The sequence below is a fragment of the Passer domesticus genome, chromosome 1, assembly GCF_036417665.1.
Source record: "Passer domesticus isolate bPasDom1 chromosome 1, bPasDom1.hap1, whole genome shotgun sequence".
In the NCBI taxonomy this organism is placed as follows: domain Eukaryota; kingdom Metazoa; phylum Chordata; class Aves; order Passeriformes; family Passeridae; genus Passer; species Passer domesticus.
In genome coordinates, this window is record NC_087474.1 from 49,667,956 (window position 1) to 49,690,594 (window position 22,639).

At 35.2% G+C, this 22,639-nt stretch overlaps 1 protein-coding gene across 2 annotated transcripts in view; it reads right to left on the reverse strand.

Moving 5' to 3' along the window:
- The window catches only part of CNTNAP2 (contactin associated protein 2), a 1,014,456-nt gene that overhangs the window by 684,746 nt on the left and 307,071 nt on the right, over nucleotides 1-22,639 (reverse strand). The window contains exon 2 of one of the 2 annotated variants that reach the window (XM_064419448.1): nucleotides 14,218-14,328. In XM_064419448.1, the coding sequence (XP_064275518.1) occupies nucleotides 14,218-14,328 (111 nt within the window). Of the gene's footprint in view, nucleotides 1-13,545; nucleotides 13,679-14,217; nucleotides 14,329-22,639 lie in introns of those variants that run through there. The other variant, XM_064419458.1, reaches the window with a different exon arrangement.

Here is a 22,639-nt window from a genome sequence, read left to right on the forward strand (position 1 = left end):
GTAGCTTGTGTCATGTCAACATCCCTGGAGCTACACTCATCTGCTGAAGGATTACATGCAAGTTAGAACATATTGTGTTGCACTCTATCATGCCAGATCTGCTATGACAAGTTTCTTCAACACTAAATCTGAGTTTCTGAAGTGACAAGCCTCAGGAATTGAGCATCTGCACAATTTCTATGTACATTCCAGAATTCCAAAACCACAACAATTTTTCTTAAACATTTTTTAATCAGGCTGGTGATCACAACACAGTCACAAACTTAACAATGCTTCTGCCACAGCCATCAGCTGTTTAATGCATTACAACCTTTTAAAACTTTTCTTGGTGATCTCTCTATGACGTGATGTCACTTTCCATTAGCCATGAGTAATTGTTGATGTAATTTGAAGTAATGGAAATGGCTCGGACCCAGAAGGTACCAGTATTGCGATAGATCAAACATGTCCTTTTTGGTGAAGTTAAATTATCACCCAGCATCAAATGCATACAAGCTGCTAAAATCTTCTCACTTGTGAAAGAATCCTTTCCATGGGAACAAGCTTTCTGAGAAAGTGGAAGTCCTTGATCTCCTCATCCAGAGAAGGGATTTTGGTTTTTTATCTACAAAGTACAAGTGTCTTTATACACCTTCCCCATCCCCACCCATATCCAAACTTTATTTTGCTATTAAACTGAATTACTGGATAGTTCCAGGCATTTTAATTGGCTGGGTCAAATCATTAATAAAGACCAAAATATTTAATGAAAAAATCCTTCTTTTTATAGAGAGATAATTGTTATAAAAGGTTAGCTTTATCATTTGGAGTTTACCTCTTTTATTTGGCATGAGCTCTTCTTTCAAAGGAATTCTTAGATAAGTTGGTGAACTTCATTTTGCAGCTTTATCTATCTATCTGGCAAAGGAAATTTGATGCTCAGATGCTCAACTCTACATTGTAGAAGCACATTATATACTTTCAAGCAAACATAGTTAAAAAGAACAATATAATCCCTCTGGGAATAAAAAGAAATCAAATGCAGACACGGTACATTAGCTTAATAAAATCCAGGAAAGACATTTATGAACTCTCTGGCCTGAGGGTCCCTTTAGGAACAAACACAAATGATCCTGTTTTTTACATAATCTTCCTTCACTAGCAGTATCTGCAGTGCAACATATCCTTTCAATTTCAACCAGTGCTGTGACAGCTACACTTTAAAGAGTGTCCTAATTTGTTGAGAGCAGTTTTCTGAATTAGCTCTGTAGCCACTACATATGAATGTAGCTTTGTTCGAACAGATCTAAATGCACGTTATTCCTACCTTATATTTCCCATGTAAATTATAAAGAAAAAAGTCTGACACTCTCTCCATTAACACTGAGAACACAAAGGAATTTCTGTCCTAGCTAGACTTGTATGGAAAATTAACAAAATTCAAAGGCTCAGTTTTCTAACATACATTTACAAATCTATCTTTTGCCTCTTTCCAATTTCATATAGCTGTCTACAGTTTATCTCATTCTTATTCAATTTGCCAGAACACTTACAATTTTTTCATCCTTAAAATCTTTAGTTTTTCCTTTGTGTAGAGTAGGAAGCAGGAGTATATTTTAATATAATTTTGTCAGAAAGTTGCATATACCAATTATTTAAAACTCTGTCAATACTTACTAATACTACTGCTATTAATCAACATCAAAACCAAATCTAAGCATAATTATTTGAATTAAGTCTTTTATAGACTCCACATTCAAGGCATTCGAAAATATTTTCTTTTGTTGGTACTGTTGATAGTTTAAAATCATCCGTAAAAGCATCCTATATTTCCATCATTAACATTATATTTTAAATTATGCTCTCAGCATCTTTTAGGACACTATTATGGGTTTTGCAGGTTTCTGTATTATAACATGGAATTAATTATCAGCATTTGTCTGATACACATGGAGAAAGCAGAATACCACCTCTGCTGGGCAAAGGCTTTCTGCAAAATACTAACAATGAGCTTCCAGTGTTATGAAAAAATAATGCCTATATTTAATTGAAAATTTTGGAAATAAACCAGTCAGTTTTTAGCTGTTATAGATAATAAAGTACATAATTAAATTAATTTCTCTATATACATTCTAGGACCTTGGCAGAAGGCTGAAATCTCACAATGCTTTTTATTACTTTGTTCAGCAGCATCCTATTCCTTAGCTGTAATATTCAGACCTCTTTAAAGTTTTTAGGGCAAATTTGTAAGATAAAAGCCATGATTACAGCCTTCAATTTACTTGCTTGTAATATGATATACAGTAAGTCTCTGAAATAGTTGTAAGCACTTTTATAGCTAAGCTTTCAGCTGTGTTTCATGAGGCATGTTAGACTATGGAGGCAATCTATTTTTGCTGTTATGCACTAGCTAAAAAACGTGGCAACCTTCTAAACAAGAAAAAGAAAATCTTGTCATTGACAAAGGGCTTAAAATGAAAAAAACTTCTCTTTTCAGGGAATAGAAGATGGAGAGAAAGGGGGACAGCTCTTTTCAGTTGACTAGAAACGATATGGCTTAATGATTCTGATAACACCCAATGTTCTTGTCAAACCAAAGCATTATTTTGTCGTTTTCATACCTCTGATATCTTAGGAATTTGTTTGTACTTTTTGCTTCACAGTCCCAATTCTTACTTTTCAATAAGCTCTGGACCTATGCCAATAGGTTAAATCAATTTATTTTGAGGTCTCTCCTGCCATTTTTCTTATTTGCCATCAACTTCCCCATGTCTTTTTAAACTTCCTTGCCTTTGTAGATGAGTCTGAAAGTGTTGCAATCATCCATAAAATTGGATAAGCCTGTAGATTTCTCCAGAAAACCCTGTCATTGTGACTCCAGCCTCATGGAGGGAGTAGCTGTAAAGGAACAAGATAAGAGCACAGAAATTGCCATATCACACCTAGTGAGCTGGTAAACTAGCAGCTTTTTCTCAAAGGGCGCCCATTACCACCTACTTATAAGCAAGGTGCTCCAGCCTCTGCTCCAACTGTAGAGAACACATTCCTTGTGAATGGCTCAATACAATTCCTTAATTAAAATCTAGTGGAAACCTGAGAACTGAAATGTTTAAAAATATTTTTTACCAAATGCTACCCAGTTTTTGGTTTCTCTGCTTTGATCTCCAGGTATGGAACTTCTTTCCAGGTGATTTTGGACATGAATTACTGAACAGCCATTGCTGGTCAATGTGCTGGTTACTACCTTGGCTGAATTACACATTATTTGCTGTTTCAAGATACGGAAAAAGATAAAGCATTATCACCTCTATGCTTAACATAATATATTCCATGCATAATATGCAGAATTTGGTTTTGTCTAGAAACTAGAAGTTTATTATAGCAACATTTAGAGGTTGCTCATAATAATTAGACTCATAATTAACAGCTTCTCTGATCTCTCAAAACCTTATGTTTTTTAAACTTAGCATTCAACTTTTTCTTCTTGATAGCTGAGCACCACTTTGGCCCAATTTAGTAACTAGTTAATTACAATTATAAAAGAAAGAACATCTCCCCCTCCTTGAAAAAAAAAATCCCACCTGGAAACTTATATGTATAAGAAACAATCACCTCAATATATTAAAAATATGTTATGGGGGATGTTGCTGACTAGCTTCTAAAGTCAGCAAATCAAATATTCCAGCACTGGCTGTTGTTGGGGATTTTATTCACTACCATAGAAAGCAGACAACTTCTTGATACTGAAGAAAGAAAAGCAGTTCAAGTACCATCTCCCACTGTATTTATTAAATATTTTGGCTTGTTTATTAAAGGAAAAATCCAGTTTCTAAGGTGTTCTACATTCTACAGAATGTCAGCTGAATTTGTCTCAGTACAGCACTGTGCAATATCTAAGCTTTCCATCTCAGCCAAAGCACACTGTCCTATTTCACTAAGTAATAATCTTGTTTACTTATCTTTTTATAACATTACTCAATGTCACCTGATTATTCCTTCAAAACTGAGTCATTGTAATATCATCCAGTCTATACTAGCAAAAAAAAAAGGAAGACAGGGATAACTATACAATAATTTATTCCTGATCTATAAATATTATGTAATTATAAACATGATCAAGTGCCTATTTTTAAATAACAGAGGACCCTTTGATCCTTACAAAAATCAAATAATTTCTGACAACTTCCTTAGCTAAAGCAAAATTAGCTCGCTGGGAGCTGAGTTTCTAAAAGCCCAGCAGGAATGCTAAATTTGATGGTAGTCAATACTCAAAAGCAAAGACATCTAAAAGACAACTTTTCAAAAAGCAGATTTCAAGCAAGCTATCTTTTAATTCTTTTTCCCCATTGCTTATCACATTATACAGACCCATGATTCATAGCACAGACGATTTATCTAACATTGAGTCACTTGGAAAACTGACCATTCAAACAAATTTTGTAATAAAGAACATAAGTCTGTCCTAAAAGAAATAAAAATCTGTCCTAGAAGCAGTCAGAGAAGTTTAGGGCTCTGAAAGAAATTAGTTCATTGTTGATATTAATTTGTTTCTTAGCTGGCTGACAAACTCCCAAAGATGTTCAGTATAGAACAATATTTTCCTATGTGAGCTATATACCAGAGCCAAAAATTGATCATTTCAGAAGACAAAAATCAGTGCAGACAGCAGGAGAAAAGGGATAAATTGCTATTAACATTTTTTTTTTCTGAGCATTTCTTGGTCCTTAAGTGAACTCCAGCACAACAAATCTTTATGCAGAGAACACAGAAAGTATAACTTTATTTTATCTATAGCTATATCTATGTCTGTATGGTGTTTAAGACTGGATGCGGCACTTAGTGCCATGCTCTCGTTGACAAGGTAGCATTGGGTCATAGGTTGGACTTGATGGCATCAAAGGACTTTTCCAACCTAGTTGATTTTGCAGTTGTCAGGTGACTATAACTAACTGTTGTTGTAATTAAGAAATGGTTTAGTTATGCTGATACAAATATAAGTGAGAGAAAACAAAGAGAAACCACCAGCACATCCAGACATGAGACTGGATGCTAAGTCAGACTCTTCCAGATCCAGAGATATTTTTTGTGACTTTTGTAGTAACTTATATACAGAAAAACAAGTATTAATATTCTGTCTCTAACTGTGTAGCTCAGATTTTCTTGTGAATAATCTCATTGTGAAAACTGAAACATGAATAATAGCTGCACTCTCCCATCCTGCAACAAATAGGCTCATTTTATCACATTATTTCTTTTCTCTCTTTCAGCATATAACTGTAGTGGGAGGTTATAATGGTAGCCAAATAGCTCCCATTTCTACCAGCATTTATGCTTGTTTATGACTTATTTGGGAAAGGCAATGCTCTGGCTCAAAAGCTCAAAGCAGCAATCTATCAGTTGCACTACACCCATCTGTGTAAGGAAAACCTGTGCTTTGTTTGCAGGAGAGGGTGAAACACTCATAGCATCTGGCAGGAGACACTGACCTTGGGAAAAGCTGACAGTGCATCTCCTGTACATTCACTACACATCTTTGCCTTAATTCCAGAGCTCTGTACTCACACAGGTCTGCTTATAAGTCTGAAGTATATGCAGATAAAACCAAGTCTAGAATATCTAAACTCTCAGTCTCTGCTGCTTTTAAGTATACCTCACCTATCAAAAGAGGTTGGCCAAGTTTTCCTATATTGAGTTTTTGGGGTTTTTTAATCCTTCATGTTCCCACTGTTCTATGCAAACAAAGTAGCTCTAGTGTCTGAGGAATACGAAGTTTTCCAACTTGCTTGTCTGTGTGCCAGCTCTGTTGTAGACAAGTCCCTTGTGAGGTATTGGCTTCAAGGGGCATCTAGCTGAACTTTAATATGCCATTATCATGCATTTTTCAGACAAATCTCCACTTATATTAAGTCAACATATATAGAATCATAGAATAGTTTTGATTGGAAATGATCTTAAAGATCATAGAGTTCCCAAGTTTCCTGTCATGTTCAGGGACACCTTTCACTGCTCAGTGCTCCATCCAACCTGGCCTTACACACTTCCAGGGATGGGGCATTTGCAACTTCTTTGGTCAACCTGTTCCATTCCCTCACCACCTTCACAGTAAAGAATTTTTCCTTAATATGCAATACAAACATCTTTCTTTCATTTTAGAGACTGTCATTATGTGCTCTTGTAAAAAGTCCCTCTCTATCTTTCTTGTAGGCTCCCTTCAAGTGCTGGAAGGTTGCTATAGGGTTTCCCCAAAACCTCTTTTTCAGCTTGGCTTAAACCATGGCAGTATTCTGTGCAGAGCAGGAGAGCTAATCAGGTCTGTATTTTCAAGACGAAGCCAGTAAGAGCACCAAAAGAGGTTTCTTAAGTATTTACTTAATGTACCAATGCTGTTTGAGAAACTGTCAAATTAAACTCTCAAAGGAGTTGAAAGTTCAGAATTTGGCTACTCTGGGGATAAATAGAAAGAGCAGCACTGGCACCCTAAGGATATGCGAAAAGTGTGTTTGTGATATATAGATTCAGTCTGGCTCTCTGAAGCTGCCTCCTCTCTGCCACCAGCACAGCCACCTTTCTGCCAAACCCAGCTGCCCATTAGCATCAGAAACAATTAATGAAATAAGCTGATTTTTTCCTGGAAAAAGCTAGCTGCTCAATAAAGCCAGGGTGATCTGCTGTCCCCATCCCTGTTGCCCAAGAAAGCTGCCCATTTGCCTTATGTCTCCAGCTGGGCTTGAAACTGCTGCCTCTGCAAATGATTGCTGTAAGAAAAAAATATAAAGTTGGAGAGCACAGAGTTATTTTTTTTCCCTCCTCTCCATCTACACATGTATGAAATAAGCCAATTAGGTATTCTGAACACTTTAATTAACAAATTAGTTATGAACTGGAAAAAACAGTCATGCTTTCTGTATTCATCAGGCTATGGTAAATTAACATAAGATAATGATGCCTTCTTTAATGCAATTACTTGAGCTTCACTCTCTACAGATTTTGTTTCTTGGATTGGGTTTGGAATGAAAAGGATGATGACTTTCCTTCTAAACTTTTTTTTTCAATGCATTAGTCCATCCTGAATATACATTGGCACTTTTCTTTCCTCTTTGTGACGCTTCTTTTTCCTGCACCTTCGCAAAATTCACTATCCTGTTGAAATGAATGTTTTAATGTTTTTTTTCAGAGGAATGAGCTAGTGCAAATATTTTTATTTGTCTTTTTCTGAGAACTCCTTCTACATATAATAGGTATTTATGAAAAATATTTCATTAGGCCAGATTGTTAAAGCACAGAAAACAACTTCTGACCTCAACCAAGTGGCAATCACAGTTTCCTTCAAAAGGGAGATATAAGTGTTTGTGGAACTGAGGTGGGTTGTGGGTTACCTTACAAATCAAAGTGGGATGCATAACTATTTATTTTGAAGGTGAAGAATAAACAAAACTCATTATATGATAGGATGTGAAGCAAATAAAGACAGAGGAAATTTGTTATCTTTTTTATTGATGCAAAAATGAGCTGAACTCAAATTCTTTATCAATTTTAAAAGAAAAACAAAAAAAAAAAACAACTCAGAGATGGAAGTTAATGCCACACAAAAAATTTATTTTGAGTAATACCAAAAGGACATGTTACTAATAAAAGGAAAAGATTTTCATTTATTCTCACAGGTAACAGAGCTCCTAAAGGAATTATGTTTTGAAATGAATTTTAAAAAATTTAAAAACACAAACAAAAACAATACCAAAAAACCCTCAAACAACACAGAGAACTCCCCCAGCAAAAAACATCAGTTGCTTGTATTTTCTCTAAAGCATTCCAGAAATATTGTTTATACTGTGTGAAACAAAAATAATGCTATGTCACAGACAAACATGTGTTTTGGGGTCTATTTATAAGTGAACTATTAGAGGCTTATCTTTTTCAACCATAAGTAACTTTCCATATTTTTAAATGGATAAGAAATTACTTAATAAATAAGGGCTATCAATTTGTCCTGACTTCTGAAAACCTAGTTTGATCTACACTGTTCATGAGATACTGAAGTGGACTGTAAAACTTGTGTTTCTCTAAAGCACATATTTACAGAAAGAGAACTGCAGTTCATTTACTTTTTAAAAGGCAACCATATTTTAGTGATTTAGCTCAGCAAGATCTCTCTTACAGACATACAAAAGCTAAGTGGATAATACTACTCTCATGATTTTACCATTTCTCTTATGCTACTCTGTTCATTACTCTCAGGATCTTGTCTACTTACAAAAGACAATCTACGTTCTAACCTGGATAGTGAACTTCCAAACCACTGGCAACTCCATAACTTTTTTCTAAGAGGGTTTTAGTCAAAATACAATGAGTTGTGTTGTGTACAGGTATTCTCAGTCAGCTTAAAGTTGTTGTTGATAACACAAGGATATTGCAGTATTTAAGGTGTTGATCTACTGTTCATTTGGACAAATGTTAGCTCAGAGGGAGCACCTCCTCCTTTAAGACTCGTATCCAAACTAAACTCCTGGCACATCCGGTGAAGGCACAAGCTCAGACTGCTCACACAATTCAAGCTGATGTTAACTGCCCCTTCCACATTCACTTTGATGAAAGGAAAACTATAAAAAAATCCTTCTCATATTCCTTTATACAATAGTAAAAAGCAATTGGAGAAGTAGTGATATTCATTATAGTATTGGAGACTTTAAATGTGAAGGTAAAAAGAGCCTAGGCTAGGTGTCCCTGGAATCCTTCAAAGGCAAGGATCTAACAAGCATTTAAAATTTTTTTTAGAACCATTGTCACAGATCTGATTGACTTACTGGAAATGATCTGGGGAATAAAAGCAACATATTCCATTATAGATAAATTCTTGCATCTTCCATACAGAAGGCAAAATTTAAGACTCCATTGAGGAAAAAAAACCAGACAAAAACAAACAAAAAAACCCCCATCCTGTCACAATTATACCTATGCCAACACTTAAAATTTCTGATGCATGTTTTATAGTCACATTAATAACTCTGGTAATAGCACAAGGTCAGCACACTGATTAAAGGTAACCTGAAAGCTTAGATGCAAGTTACACAGTGGTGCTAGGAGGACTGCTTTTGGAACATCAACTGCTCTACAGATACTTCCTTTCATGTTACGTTATCAATTTCATTGGTAGCATCAGATTCCCTGCTAATACTGGACTTAAAACAGAACCCCTGGGTACCAAATTTCCTCTTTTTTATTCCACTGTGCAAAAGATAATTTCCACATATCCAGAAATTCATTATGACCTTCATACTTTTACTGTCTGCTGGGATTACTTCTGAAGTTCTGAGACTCTACTCAGTTTCAAGCAGCTTCCAATTATATTATATAACATTACATTATGTTGAAATAATGTAGAATTTCTTCCCTGAATTAAAATGGTATGAGATGGATGATAGGCAGCATTAATTCTCATACTAGTGAGAAGTATAGGGTCCAATAGCTTGGGAACCATTAAAAGGAAGATTGATAATACATTATATCAAACATGTGCTAAGAATCCTTCTCATGATGTGATGCAGTCCATTGATCCTATTGATGGCAGGTCATAAGATGTTAGACCTTTTCACCTTGAGATAACATGAAAAAGTTACTGAGGATGGATTTTAAAAAGCTTTAGAATGAACTTATTGAAAGCTTTCCTTTTCTCTGATGCCACTATAGCTACTAAGCTGCCATCAATACAGACTTTTGTGGGAGAAGAAGTATGACAAAAATGGAAGGACCTGTAATCTTTTTTTACAGAGTCTACTAACTAGATTCTAGTTAAAATTTGATTTGTCAATGATTTAATTGCATATATTTATATGTCACTTAGGTTTACTCCAGTATCAGTGGTCTTAGAAAGTGGAATTAATTTTTTTCAAAGAGAACATATCCCCATATTCTCCAAATTGTACACAGGATCATTTAATATACTTGGAATTGTTTGGTTTGCACAGCAGGAGAATCTGAGCTAATAACTGACAGACAGCTCAAAACTATTTTTCTTAAGAAATCCATCCAAACCAAAAGGTTTTATGATTTTATAGCATTGAAATATTTCACAATGTTTGCAAATATATATATATATAAAAGTGATAGTAACAGACCCAAAAAAAAGAAAATCCATGAACATTTCTCCTCTTCTGTGGTGGTTTTTCCCCTCACATAAGTTACAGACATTTCAAAAATAATCTATATCTTTGTTATACTAGCACTAAATAGCACACAGATAACTTTAAAATGAAAATGAAAAAAATGCTAACACTATGATACAGTAGAACACTAAGACTAAGTTATTTAAAATGAAATATTACCTTACTACCAAAAGGATAATTTTATAGAAACTATACATCCAGCTTTGTCTGAACAGTTGTTAATTCAGTACTGTTTAAATTTTTAGGTACAAGTCTTAGCTTAGAAGCCTTTAACACAATTCAGGAGCCACCATACTCTTGCCAAAACTACATTCACTATGAAATTCATTGCATCCTTCTCTCTCCACAGAAGTTTTGTCACGGCTGAATTTCAAAGCATCATCACCCCCTTGCCTTAGCAGGCCTGATGGGAATACTAGCACTTGTTTCATCCAGCATTAACTCTAGTTAAATCTGTTGATAAGTGGTAGTATATCTAGTAGTAGTATAGTTGCTTCCAAAGAAAAGCAACAAATTTGTCTACATTTTCCCTACTTCTTCCTATGCTAACAAAATAAAAGTATTTTGGCTGCTTTTATCCGTTGCTATGATTAAAAGTGCTCAAGAAGGCAGAAGAAGGAGGGGACCCCATGAGAAAGACTTTGGGGGTCCTTGAATGAGAAAGCTGGTATAAAATTCAGACTTGCATTGCTCCCCCAGTTTTTTGGCTCTTTGTGATAAAGGAAATACAGATTCGCAGTTGTAATGGTTGTATAAATCAAAGATTCTTACTCACTGACTTGGAAATTGTGGAAACATGAAAAATTTAATATGTATGGGTACAAATTTGCAAGACACTGACAGGCCTGTAGGTAGCTACTAAATATTTGTTTCTACAATCAGAATTTTTTCCTATAATGAAAAATAACCTTTTCCACCCCTGCCCCACACACACCTTAAAAAAACACAGGATACTTCTCCTTGTTTAACAAGAAATAAGGTTCAGAACAGGAAAAAAGCAGCAATGCAAAAGACCACAAAGTAAATTGGTTTGGAAAGGTTAATGTTTCTAATCAAATTTCTGTCCATCAAATCTGCATTTCCTTTGAAATAAGTACACATACTAACTTATAATTTTTTGACGACTTATAGGGGTAAGTAGGTGGATGTGGAAAATTCAAAATATTTTCACAAACTGACACAGAAACCCACGCTACATATACACTCTGGCAGTTTCCAGATCAATGCCATTCCACAAAGACTTAATTCTACTTGCTTAAATCACTCGTTATAGGATTTGTAAATGAAGTGTTATCAAACATTAGAGTAAATTCATGGATATTTCTGCTTTTGAAGCCTCCTAAAAATTGCTGAAAATATTAAATTTTTTTGGCATGCATCTTTCCAATGCAGCGTTTATAGCAGGAAACTACAACAACTATAGTGACATCTCCAACCTCCTCAATAACATGATGTGGCTGTTCAGGGAATCAGTGCCTTAATCAACGGAATAAAATATACTATCTATTCAAATAAACTGTTTTGCCAGTATAGAGTGAAGTGCCATGAAAACAGGAAAGAAAAATAATTGGGTTGGAGAGTAATATTTTCAAATGTGCATTTTTTTAATTCAAAGGGTCTGGGGCTAGAGAAGGGGGAGTTCTTTCCATTTAATGACTTGAGCACAGTGTGGTTTAAATAGCACATTTGATTTGGGAATCTATTAGCTGATAATGACTCCTTGGAGAGAAAAAAATTGGATTCACTTATTACTGGTTTGATTAGCAATATCTGTAATTCCATGAAGTTGTAAGATAGCTCAGTATTAAAACTGAGCTATTTTCCATCACTTGCAGAAGCATAAACACAGATAGACAAGTTCCTGTGATAAACATACTCCTGAATTCTGCAGTACTTTTACTGCCACTAGTTAGAAAAAAGATATTTGTTCATGTACATAGAGCCTCAGTTTTGAAAAGTATTTGTGGTATGCTTCATAGATACTAAGACAGGGATAATAAAAATCTAACAAAGTTGCTATTTAAACAAAGAGATAAAACTGGTATTTAGCAAAGAGGTGCAACTAAATTTCCAATGAGGAAACAAAGCCGGCGTTTGATTAATGACAACACTGATCCATATCAGTAAAGAAACGTCATAAAAGAAACTGCCCTGTAGTGATTATAAGGGCAAGAAAGGGAAAAGTAAATGTAATTAAAAGAAAAAATTAAATTCCAAATGTCAATCTGCCTTTCACTTCGAAAAGAATAAGTAGTCTTGTAAACTAAAAGGATAAATAAATACTCTTCTAAAAACAATGGAAGATCTTCCCAGCAAAGCTGATGATCAGTTGTATTTTATTAAAGTGGTTCTAATGGCCTTTTTTAAACTTAGAACTTTTAATGGATATAACTAGAGTAATACAACAGAATTCAACCTAAACAGTGAGCAGTGTTTTAGAACTGAAGCACGATTCGTTTCATCTGATGAATATTTAAAGATATAACTGAAGGGACCTGACAGCCTAGCAAAACACACATCCAAACACACTGCCACAGAAATCCTGAGAACTGCAAAAGGCATGTAACAAAATACATGTGGCACTGAAATAAAAGCCTGCGACCAGCATAAAAACAACATCTATTCTCATTCAGAAGCAACAAACCGTGTTATCTGCTGGTCTTCAGGCCTAAAACCAAAGAAATTGCCAATGCGCCTGTCTGGCCACAGGCTTTGCATCAGATCTGCAGGCCTCTAGCACTGGAGCTCATCAGTCATATTTTCTCTAAGCAAGTCTTTGGCTTCTGTTTAGCTCTCTTGAAACAGCAATTTTTTAACAACCAGTATCATAACCTGATCTGTTTTACATTTAATGTAGCTGTGCGATTGCATGGGCTAGGGTTTACCAGTATAACAATTTTGATATATTTCTGTACCTATCATACCTATTCTGCAGAGAATAAACTGGTATTTTATAAACATGGAGGGCAGAGGACCACAACCAGGGGATGACAGCAGAAGTATTAAATATAGAGGCACGGGCTGACATCAGAGGAAGCAGGACTATAAATAACTCACTACATCAATTACTAGTCATTAAAAGAAAGTAACTCCAGGGCCTGGCTAAAGGTGATTTTAGAGAGTAAAGGAAAACAAACAAATCAAACAAACAAAACAAAGAAGGAAATAAAGAGATCAAAGAACAAGGATTCTACACCTGTAAAACACAAATATGCAGAGAAGTTTCAGACCAATAAACCAAGAACAGTGTCTGAGAGTACCAACAGGCCATAATTGCATTACCCGGTGGAGAACCCACTCACCCTGACAGTGAGCCTGGGGGTCCCATTTCAGCCTCCAGGTACTACCTGAGCCACATCAAAGGAATACCCATGCCTGGACCCACCCCATATCCTTCTTCACTTACAGATTATGTTTCCTGACTTGACATTAGACCCAGCTCATCCCTTCCTACATGATGACCTCCAGACAACTGGCAGAGCTGGCAGTACTACCAGCACTCTTTGTGAAGAGGGGATGGTGCCTCAGTTCCATTAAACCAGGTAGGCCATCGAATTCATGCTCTTGTTCTTCCAACCACTAAGTCTGAGGCAGCTTTGTTACGTCTGAACAAAATGAGTGTATTACAGACACTCATTGCATTACAGATATATATGCAAAAGCCAAAGTCCCTGTGGTGATAGAAAAAAGCCTGAATGACAGCAGTCATTGCTGAGGTGGGAACAAGTTACATCAACAAGTCACACCAAAGCTGTTTATTTTTGCTCCAGCCATGACCTTGCAAGTACCCAATGCAGACAGGTATATCCTTTTATGTGAAGTCAATGATGCAGCTGTACTGTATGAGACATTGACAGTAGGCATGTGGCCCATGCTGCTACACATTACTTGTAGTGCCCTTCTCCCTGCAGTGAAATTAGTCTCCCTTACAAGAAAGAGAAATTAATTCAGTTAATAAAAACAGTCTGTTCAAACAAGCATAAGCAATAGTATTCCATATAAAACACATTTTCACATTAAAAATACAATTCATCACTTTTTGAAATATCCAAACAATAAGGTTGAGAATGTCCCTTACCTCCTCGCTTGTTTAACTTGGCATACCCTGGCACATAGCTGCTTGTCATGGATGATGAACTGCTGAAGGAGGAATGGGGTAATGCTGAGACCAGAGGTTCATCACACTTTTCTGAAACACAAGAAAACAGATTCACTTTATGCTCTCAATTATTCATATGTATTAAGTGACAATGTGCTCTTCACTTTCCCTCTGGGTAATAACAAATCCTTGTTATTTTTGTTCATGTGGAATGCATGTAGCTACACCAGAGCTTTTCAACAAAACAACCCCTAACAAAACAACCACAAACCAACAAAACAAACAAAAATTCACCTCAAAACCCAGAAGAAAACATATAAAAAAACCCACAGATACACACACTGATATGAGAAAATAAAGGCTTCAACCACTAACAAAATAAGGTAATGGTAATATCTAACCATGAGCCATCACCCTCCCTTAGGGATACAGCAGTTGAACAAAAAAGCCTACCCTGATACATCTGGGATGTTTTTGGTGACACAAAAAAGCTAGTGCTAGTGTTAAAGAAAAGTATTATCATGACAGCTTTCTAAGAAGTAAATAAGATACACATTTTCATTTCCATAATAGAAGTGCTGATAAATCAGATATTTTAAAAAAATAAATAAAATAAGGTACATTAATAAATGCCTATGAATTATCAGATACAACAGATTCACTGAAAGAACCTATACTAGCTAATCACTATAATTCAGTTGAGTACTTCACTTCCATTTTACCCCACTAAAGAAGATTAACTTGGTATTAGCATCTAAAATGGAAAAAATCAGAATCAGTATCTTAACCTTCCTAATGAAGAAAAACTGTAAATCAAATCTCCTTCTTTTGTATTATATAAATTAGAATGAAGAGAAATGGCTTAGAATTTTTCAAATACTTAATTAATGTATTGTCTTTTGTAAGTTTTTTGTGGGTATTTCAACAGATGGGAGAAATATGTAGCTTAAATTACTCATTTATATCACGGTAAAACTAAAAAAAGGCTTTAGACAACACTAGTAAGCCTAATTAATCCTTTTAAACACATGCACTGCAGCACAGTCTCTCCTGTAAGTGGAAATACCTTCAATTTATGTGTCTAGAATGCATTAGGTCACCATAGGTGTTCCACAATAGGTCTAAATATGCATAAGCAGCATATTTAATGCTCAGCCACAACAACTAGTTTTGGTACAATTAAAAACCAGCAGTTTGATCAGACTGGATCACACATAGAGACCAAATTAATCCTACTTTCTAAAGAACTTTAGGAGGAAAAACAGAGGATTCTGAGTGAATCAAGTAATATATAATGAAATTCTCCTAAAATGTACAGTCCTATGTAGTGAAAACCAAAATTACTTTCACAGGAATAGAAGTTGAACTACAGAAATAAAAAGAACATTCATTCAGGAATCAGTATTGTGACATTTAGCAAAGAAAATAAGTGTCCTTTACAAATTTCTCAGTTAACAAACATTAAGGGAAAGAAAATCCACACAAGCACAAGCAAGAGCAAAGGGCAGCTGCTTTGGACTGAATTAAAGGATAACTCCAATGACTTTTAAGTTCACTACCACAGTATTTAATGATGTAATTTTGACAAGGGAAGACAAATGGTTTCAAACATTAATGTTTATATCACAAAGCAGAAAGATCGATTTCCCCCTCCCTCTGCTCCGGCTGCAGCAGACCAGCACATTTGGTCAGAAGCCTGTGCTGGGTGCTCCTCACACCACACCCCGGCAGAAGCACACCGGGGCTGCACACACCTCTGCACACACCTGTGTTTTCACATTCTGGGTGCCAGGTTGTTTTTATTTCAGTCAAAGTGCTACAAGGTTAGAGCTAAGAAAGTGAGCAGCAGACTGCCATAATTGCCAACTTTTGTCCTAAGCACCATAATCAAATAATGCAGAACTACTTGATAAAGTTTTTTCTTGAGCATTTCTTTATCAGTCAGTTTATTTTCTGTAGATTATTGTAGCTTTTCAGCTTGAAAACTACTTGTGCTGCCACTTCTTTTTCTGTGCTATCTAGCTAGAGACTTGAAGGCATTTGCTATTAATCCTGTTGTCTAAGTAAAAACTGAATGAAACATTTAAAAGTAGAACACAAAATCAGAAGTTTTTAAAAATACATAACACAATCTTTTTATATCATATTCATTTGCTTAGATTACATGATATTTACCCTTAAGGAAAAAAAAAATGTTCTCATCAGTAATGAAAACTAAGATTGAACATGTACCTTTGTTCTGTTTCCTGAGGGTTTTAAAATATATTTTGCAAAGTAAATTGTTAGGTTTGTACAATTTTCTGGCACCCATAGCCTCAAACTAGGGTGGGAGGAAAAACCTGCATCTTCCTAGCAAAATATTAGAATGGTAAAATCTTAGTTACAAAAAATGTGCTCAACTTATGCAATTTGATTTATTACTAATATAATGGGAGGCTAGTGCTTACAATAGTCTAAAAAATTATGAAATAAAAGATCTATCTTAAAACATAAAAAAGCTTTTAAAAAGTAATTTTAAAAATGTGACCAAACTCTTCATTTCTGCAACAGAAGTAAACATAGATTTTTGACATAGATTTTTTCTGGGCTCAGAAAAAACATGACAGATAAAAAAAAGCCTCACCCAACAATGGAAGCTCATCAGAACTTCAGATCTTTTACTGGTTCCAGTAGCTAATGAGCAAATCCCCTCCTTTTAATTTGACCACTATTATATTTGTGCTACTACTGAAGATGCACAAAAGAAAATATGAGAGATTTATTTGTTTCTAAACCATTAAAGGTCTGCCTTATCTCTGTTTCACTAACTCATACTCTTGGATTCAAAAGAATAAGACAGAGAAGCATGACTTAGTAAAAAAAAAAATAGAAGGGGCATTCCTCTATTTTCCAGTGTGGTCACAATTTTTACAGACAGTCATGAATATGCTTCATGTGATGTATGTGTACTTCTGAAGTATTTAATCTGGGCCTTCTGATTTCTTAATTTGATTGTAATCATCAATACTGTGATGGAGGCTAGGAAAAAACCCTGAGTTGATACCATTTGCCTTCATTGGTTTTTAGAACTGTAATCTTCTCCTATGTCTATTTTGACACACCAAATAATAAGAAAAAAAATCTCACTTTCTCATTGTTCTAAAAAACACAAACCTCCCAATCTGCCTGCTCATTTAGGATTTAAAATAGGAAAAATTCACCATAAATGTGTATGAAGTACAGGAAAAGACTATATTTCAGATTAATAGACTTAAAAAATTATTACATGTCATCATTAACTCATGCCTTTGGTCCAACAGAATAAAGGTTAAAGGACTGCTTATATAAACTAGTATTATAACTAGCCCTATATGAAAGTTTCACTAAATATAGTGCATTATTTAAACTTCTGCCAGAATATGAAATACTGTTATACCACAGATTTAAGAGAAAAAATAAAACAAACTAAACCTTGGGAACCTTTTGTTCTTCCAGCATTTTTAGTTACTTCCTGCAGAATTCAATTTTTTACTTACCAGAATCATATATACCTTCCTGTTACTGAGATATAATAGCCTTCCCTATATAAGTCAATGCACTGTGCCCTGTTAATCAATTACAGAGCACACTCTCCTGCCAGCATCGCAGCAGCAGAGGAATAAACTCTCCTCCATACCATTTATCTCAGTGATATATTAACAGCCAAGGCAGCTTAGGTCCATTTAAATGTTAACTTTCTGAAGCAAAAGACACTTCCACTTCACTCTATTCTGTTTAGATCAAGAGAACTGATAACTTTGTCATAGGAATGATGACATTTGCTACTCTGGCTTCCCTATTCAGAAGGAAATAACAAGTATATGTCCATTAAAAACATGTGTTCTTAAGATTATAGTAATTAGATCAATGGAATGAAGGTCACCTAATGTCATTAAACACAAATGTGAAACATCTGCAATCCCCAATCTTCAAATTCCTCAAGACCTAAAGATCATTGAAACAAAAGTGTGCTGTGCACTTGCTCTGTTCTTACATGTTTTCTCAGGCACCTGGCTATTGGAAATCAGAGAGCAGATGAGATGGATCTCTTGTTTTAACAGCTGAGGCCTCTCATATTTCTGGTGTTCACACTCAACAAAACAAAGAAAATGTATCTGCCCATTCTTTCCTGTTTTACAATCTATTCATAGCTTATTTTTATATCATACCCATCATGCTGGAGAAACTAAAAAAGGCCCATCTCCTATTTTGCCTGCAATTCCTTTAATTCCAGCTTACTAGTCTATGAACTATTTGGGGAATAGGGGCCACATTATTTGAAGGGACAGCTGTTGACTGCAGCACAAAGTAGACCATATACACACAAACTCTCTTATCAACCCCATAGGTTATTAAAGTTTATCCTCACTATACCAGTCACTTCAATGATTTTTGATGGGCAAAGCAGAGTAAAGTACCTTGATGCTTCACTTCACAGAAGTCTGTTCAAATGCTTCCTGATCAATAAACAGGTCACCTGTAAAGTTGCTGACATATCTTATCAAACTAGTCTGAGAAGATGAAAAAAAACAATCTGCAGTTCATCTGTGTCTTCTTGACATTTGTATCTAGCAGTAGGTTGGAATGCATACAAACTACCTAAAAATACTAAGAAATGGAAAAATATACATTTATAGTTACAGGTAGTTTTTATGAATAATTTGGACCTGCATCAGAAGGTCTCCCAGAAGCTCTTGCAAAGAATCTGTCAGCAAAGTAAAAAGACAGCTGTGATGTGTACAGTGGATCTAAAAATGAAAAATATTTGATAACCATAACTCATCAGAAATAAGTGATGGTGACTTACTAAGGATGCTTTTGAATAAGAAAGGCTTTCACATCATATGGTTCAGTGTGCACTGAGGAACACACCTTTAAATAAATATCAAATCTACAATTTACCACTCCTGTTTTAAAATCTTTAGTCAAGATTTCCTATCAAATTATAATCTAGGACAACAATTTTGCTGAATGATAGATCTAAGACATAAACATGCCATCAACAAAAACTTTACTAAGAAGAGCTCCATATGTGTATGTCAGAAATTAAGAACTCAAAAGCTGAACATCTTAGATTCAAAAAGGTATATGACTGCAATGTCAATATTGTGTTTGTATTAAAAATAACCAAAATAAATCACTAGCGGAAGACGAAAGAGATGACTCACTCTGTATCACCACTGAAAAAAAAATCATGGCCAAGAAATATCCAAAGCCCTGACTCTAACTAAAAGTCATAATCAGCTTTATTTTACACAAGACAAACAGATAATTTACAATACAAACCACAAAATCTGAACTATTAACAGTATATCCAACTCATTAATTATACAGGAATGCCTGTCAAGTGTAGTGGGGAAAAGTTGTTATAAACAATTTCAATCTTTACTTGTAATGCAAAAGACTCCTGCTTTAAATATGAATTCCAAGATAAATGTTAGGGAGCAAGGGAGAGAATCATATCATCTGGGTTTAATTTGTACCGTGTGTTAAATGCTAGTTAGTCTAAACACATTTTTCTTCTCCAATTTGAATACATAATTTCGCTGTAGTGTACTGAGGAGGAAGAATAAGCCACCAAGCACTTCTGAAAAGCAGTCATGAGATTGCAAGGGCACTCTGAAACGTGGGTAAGTACATATGGGAACTGGCATATCTCCAATGACAACCAACAGGAATATTAATGAGGCTGGTTCGGATTGCAGTATGTTATTATGCTGAGACAGCCTCCCCTTCCATATAGTACAGGTAGGTTTTATAATCCAAAATGAATGCTAGAATATACCAAGTTTAATTCACAAGCCTGTGTCTCCAATGAGTAGGAATAAATAAGCACAGGCTGCTAGAATATTTTATGCACTGTTTCAAATGAACTTTTAAAGTGATGCAAGCCAAAAAGCAGGAGGTACTTCAAAGCAGCTCATCATCAATGGTAGCCCCTTTAAAAAGCAAACTTAAAAGTGGGTGTTATTGAGCACAGGCTATCACAAGTTTAATTTCAACCTTTGCCCTGTGTCACAACCCTGCTGCCCAGTACGATATGCCTCTATCCAAACTTCAGATAATGTGTGACAGGAATGCAGGTAATGGTTGAAAAAAGCTAGGTAGGGATATCTCATGCTCTCAAGTACTTAAGTCAGAAAGAAACCAGTGAAGAGTTTATCAAAGAAAACCTTCTCTTATGGGGAAAGCAAATACTTGCCTGTCAGGTGTATTTGCCAAAGGTACAAGTCTTTGATACATTTGGGGTTGTTCAAACAAAAAACTTTCTGCCTTTTGCATGTTTTATTGTGGGGTTTTTTTTTGGCTTGGAATACAGTTTAAAGAAAACCCACCACATACTGTTACTTTCTTTTTCTCTTTCCTAAGATAACAAGCCAAGTTTACTCCTCCCCAAGTTTCTTTGGCCTCTTTATATAGACAGTAAATAGGGATGATGGCTGCCAGAGTAGAAGCTCAGTGTTTCACCCTCTTCTGTCCCACCTATTTTCCATATTGCAGAAGCTGGCAGATTCTCCACATGGGTGACATTTCACACAACACCCTTGATGGACTGTTAGGGAGTCAAACTCACGTTCAACTTCATGAGCAAATGAGCCCAAGTGTCACTGAAGCTTTTCTGCAAGTATTGCTTGAGCTCAGCTGTAATCTAAATGATTAGAGAAGCTCATATTGATCACCTGGGATGTTTCATATTCCACTTCAAGCTGCATACCATCAATAGAGGTAATCCATTGTTGCTCAAAAGGTTAGCTGCTGCTGGAAAGGAAGAAAATGTAGCAGCTCTTTTTCCCCCTTTGTAAATCACAAATCACATTAATTTGTTGGTCTTCACACAAACCTTAAGCATTAAGGTTACATGTTTTGAGGTTTATCTCAAGTCTTTCTTTAGAGCTCTGTAAGGAAAGGAACAAGCCATAGGTAATGTTTTTTGTTATGGTGCTTACTTTGCTCAGGGCAGTGGACAGGCAGTGAGATCTGCTTCTTTGTTCTGGGTCTGAATCAGGAATTCATCTTTGGGCAATAGTGGATACCTCACCAGGGCCATTTCTAAAAGTGCATGTGGATGCCCAAAGACAGTAGTTTACAAGATCTTCCAAAGTATCTTTTTACCTCAACTTCATTTCTAATTTCTAAATTTTTTCTGAAAAATTGACCAGTTTTTAGAGTAGCCAATGAATTATTGATCTGAAAGGTATGGCTACAAATTTTGATTACTACATACTACTACCCTATTCCATCATAGGGGCCCAGGCTATTAATAAGTAACAAAACTTTCGTGGTTTGAGGAATTTTTAATAAACATTTCTTTATATTCCTGGGAAATATTGGAAATGAAAATATCATAAGAATTGTATCAATGTGCAATGTACTATAGGACTATTATGAGACATTCCTGGATGCAATGCTATCATTAAATGGTATATAACATAAACCACAGTACTCTCCAAGCTTCTGTCTTTAACCATTGAAAATGAGTAAAGGGTTAAAGCTGATATCAGTAATTACTGTGACTTACAACTTACCCAGAGATATTAGGATTTATTTTTAAATTAAGTTATTCAGTATGGAAATATTGTAAATATAAATGTATACAAAGCAGCCTCCTGAAATTAAAATTTATAAAAATTTCAACTTCTCACAAAGGAAAAATAGAAAACTATCAAAAATTTGCCAAATTCAATTTTTCAGAAAAATATAGTTTTAAATTCTTCATTTACCAAAATGCATATTTAATTTAGTATTTTAAATTTTTCTTTTTAGAAATAAAAAGGCACATCAAAATTAAATGCATTATTTTATCATTTAGTAAAATTCATTTTTAAATTATTTTAGAAAAGTATGTTCTTTCTTACCTACGGTGAGACTACTTAGGCAGCTGGTTCTGACTGCAGATTGTGGTTTGATTTGGGGTTTTTTTTGGTTTATTTTTGATGGAAGAGAGTGGACAGCAGAAGTTTTTACATCACTCTAAAGCAACAGCACATCTGGATTTCCTCTGGCCTACTTTAGAGTCTACAGTCCATTGGGAATTTCTCAAATGTTCCTACCCTTTTGTCTTTTATGAACACATCTGTAAACTGTTTTGCACCCTGTGAAACTCAAAGTTGTATGAGAAACCTGCATCTTTTTTGCTCATTTAAAAAAATCTCCACTACTAAGGTCAGTGGCACCTGGAATAATTGAAAGTCAGTCAGTCTGGTTGTATGCTTGGGCTGTCATTAAATTGTCTTTGGTGTATAAGCAATAGTAAACTGTCAGTTCTATGCAAAGTAAAACTCATTAATATTTCCATATTTTTGCATACCCAACCCTCAGGTGCCTCTTCAGTTATTAACCTTCTGGCATGCAAATCTAGCTCTCCACCTTTTCACTACTGAAA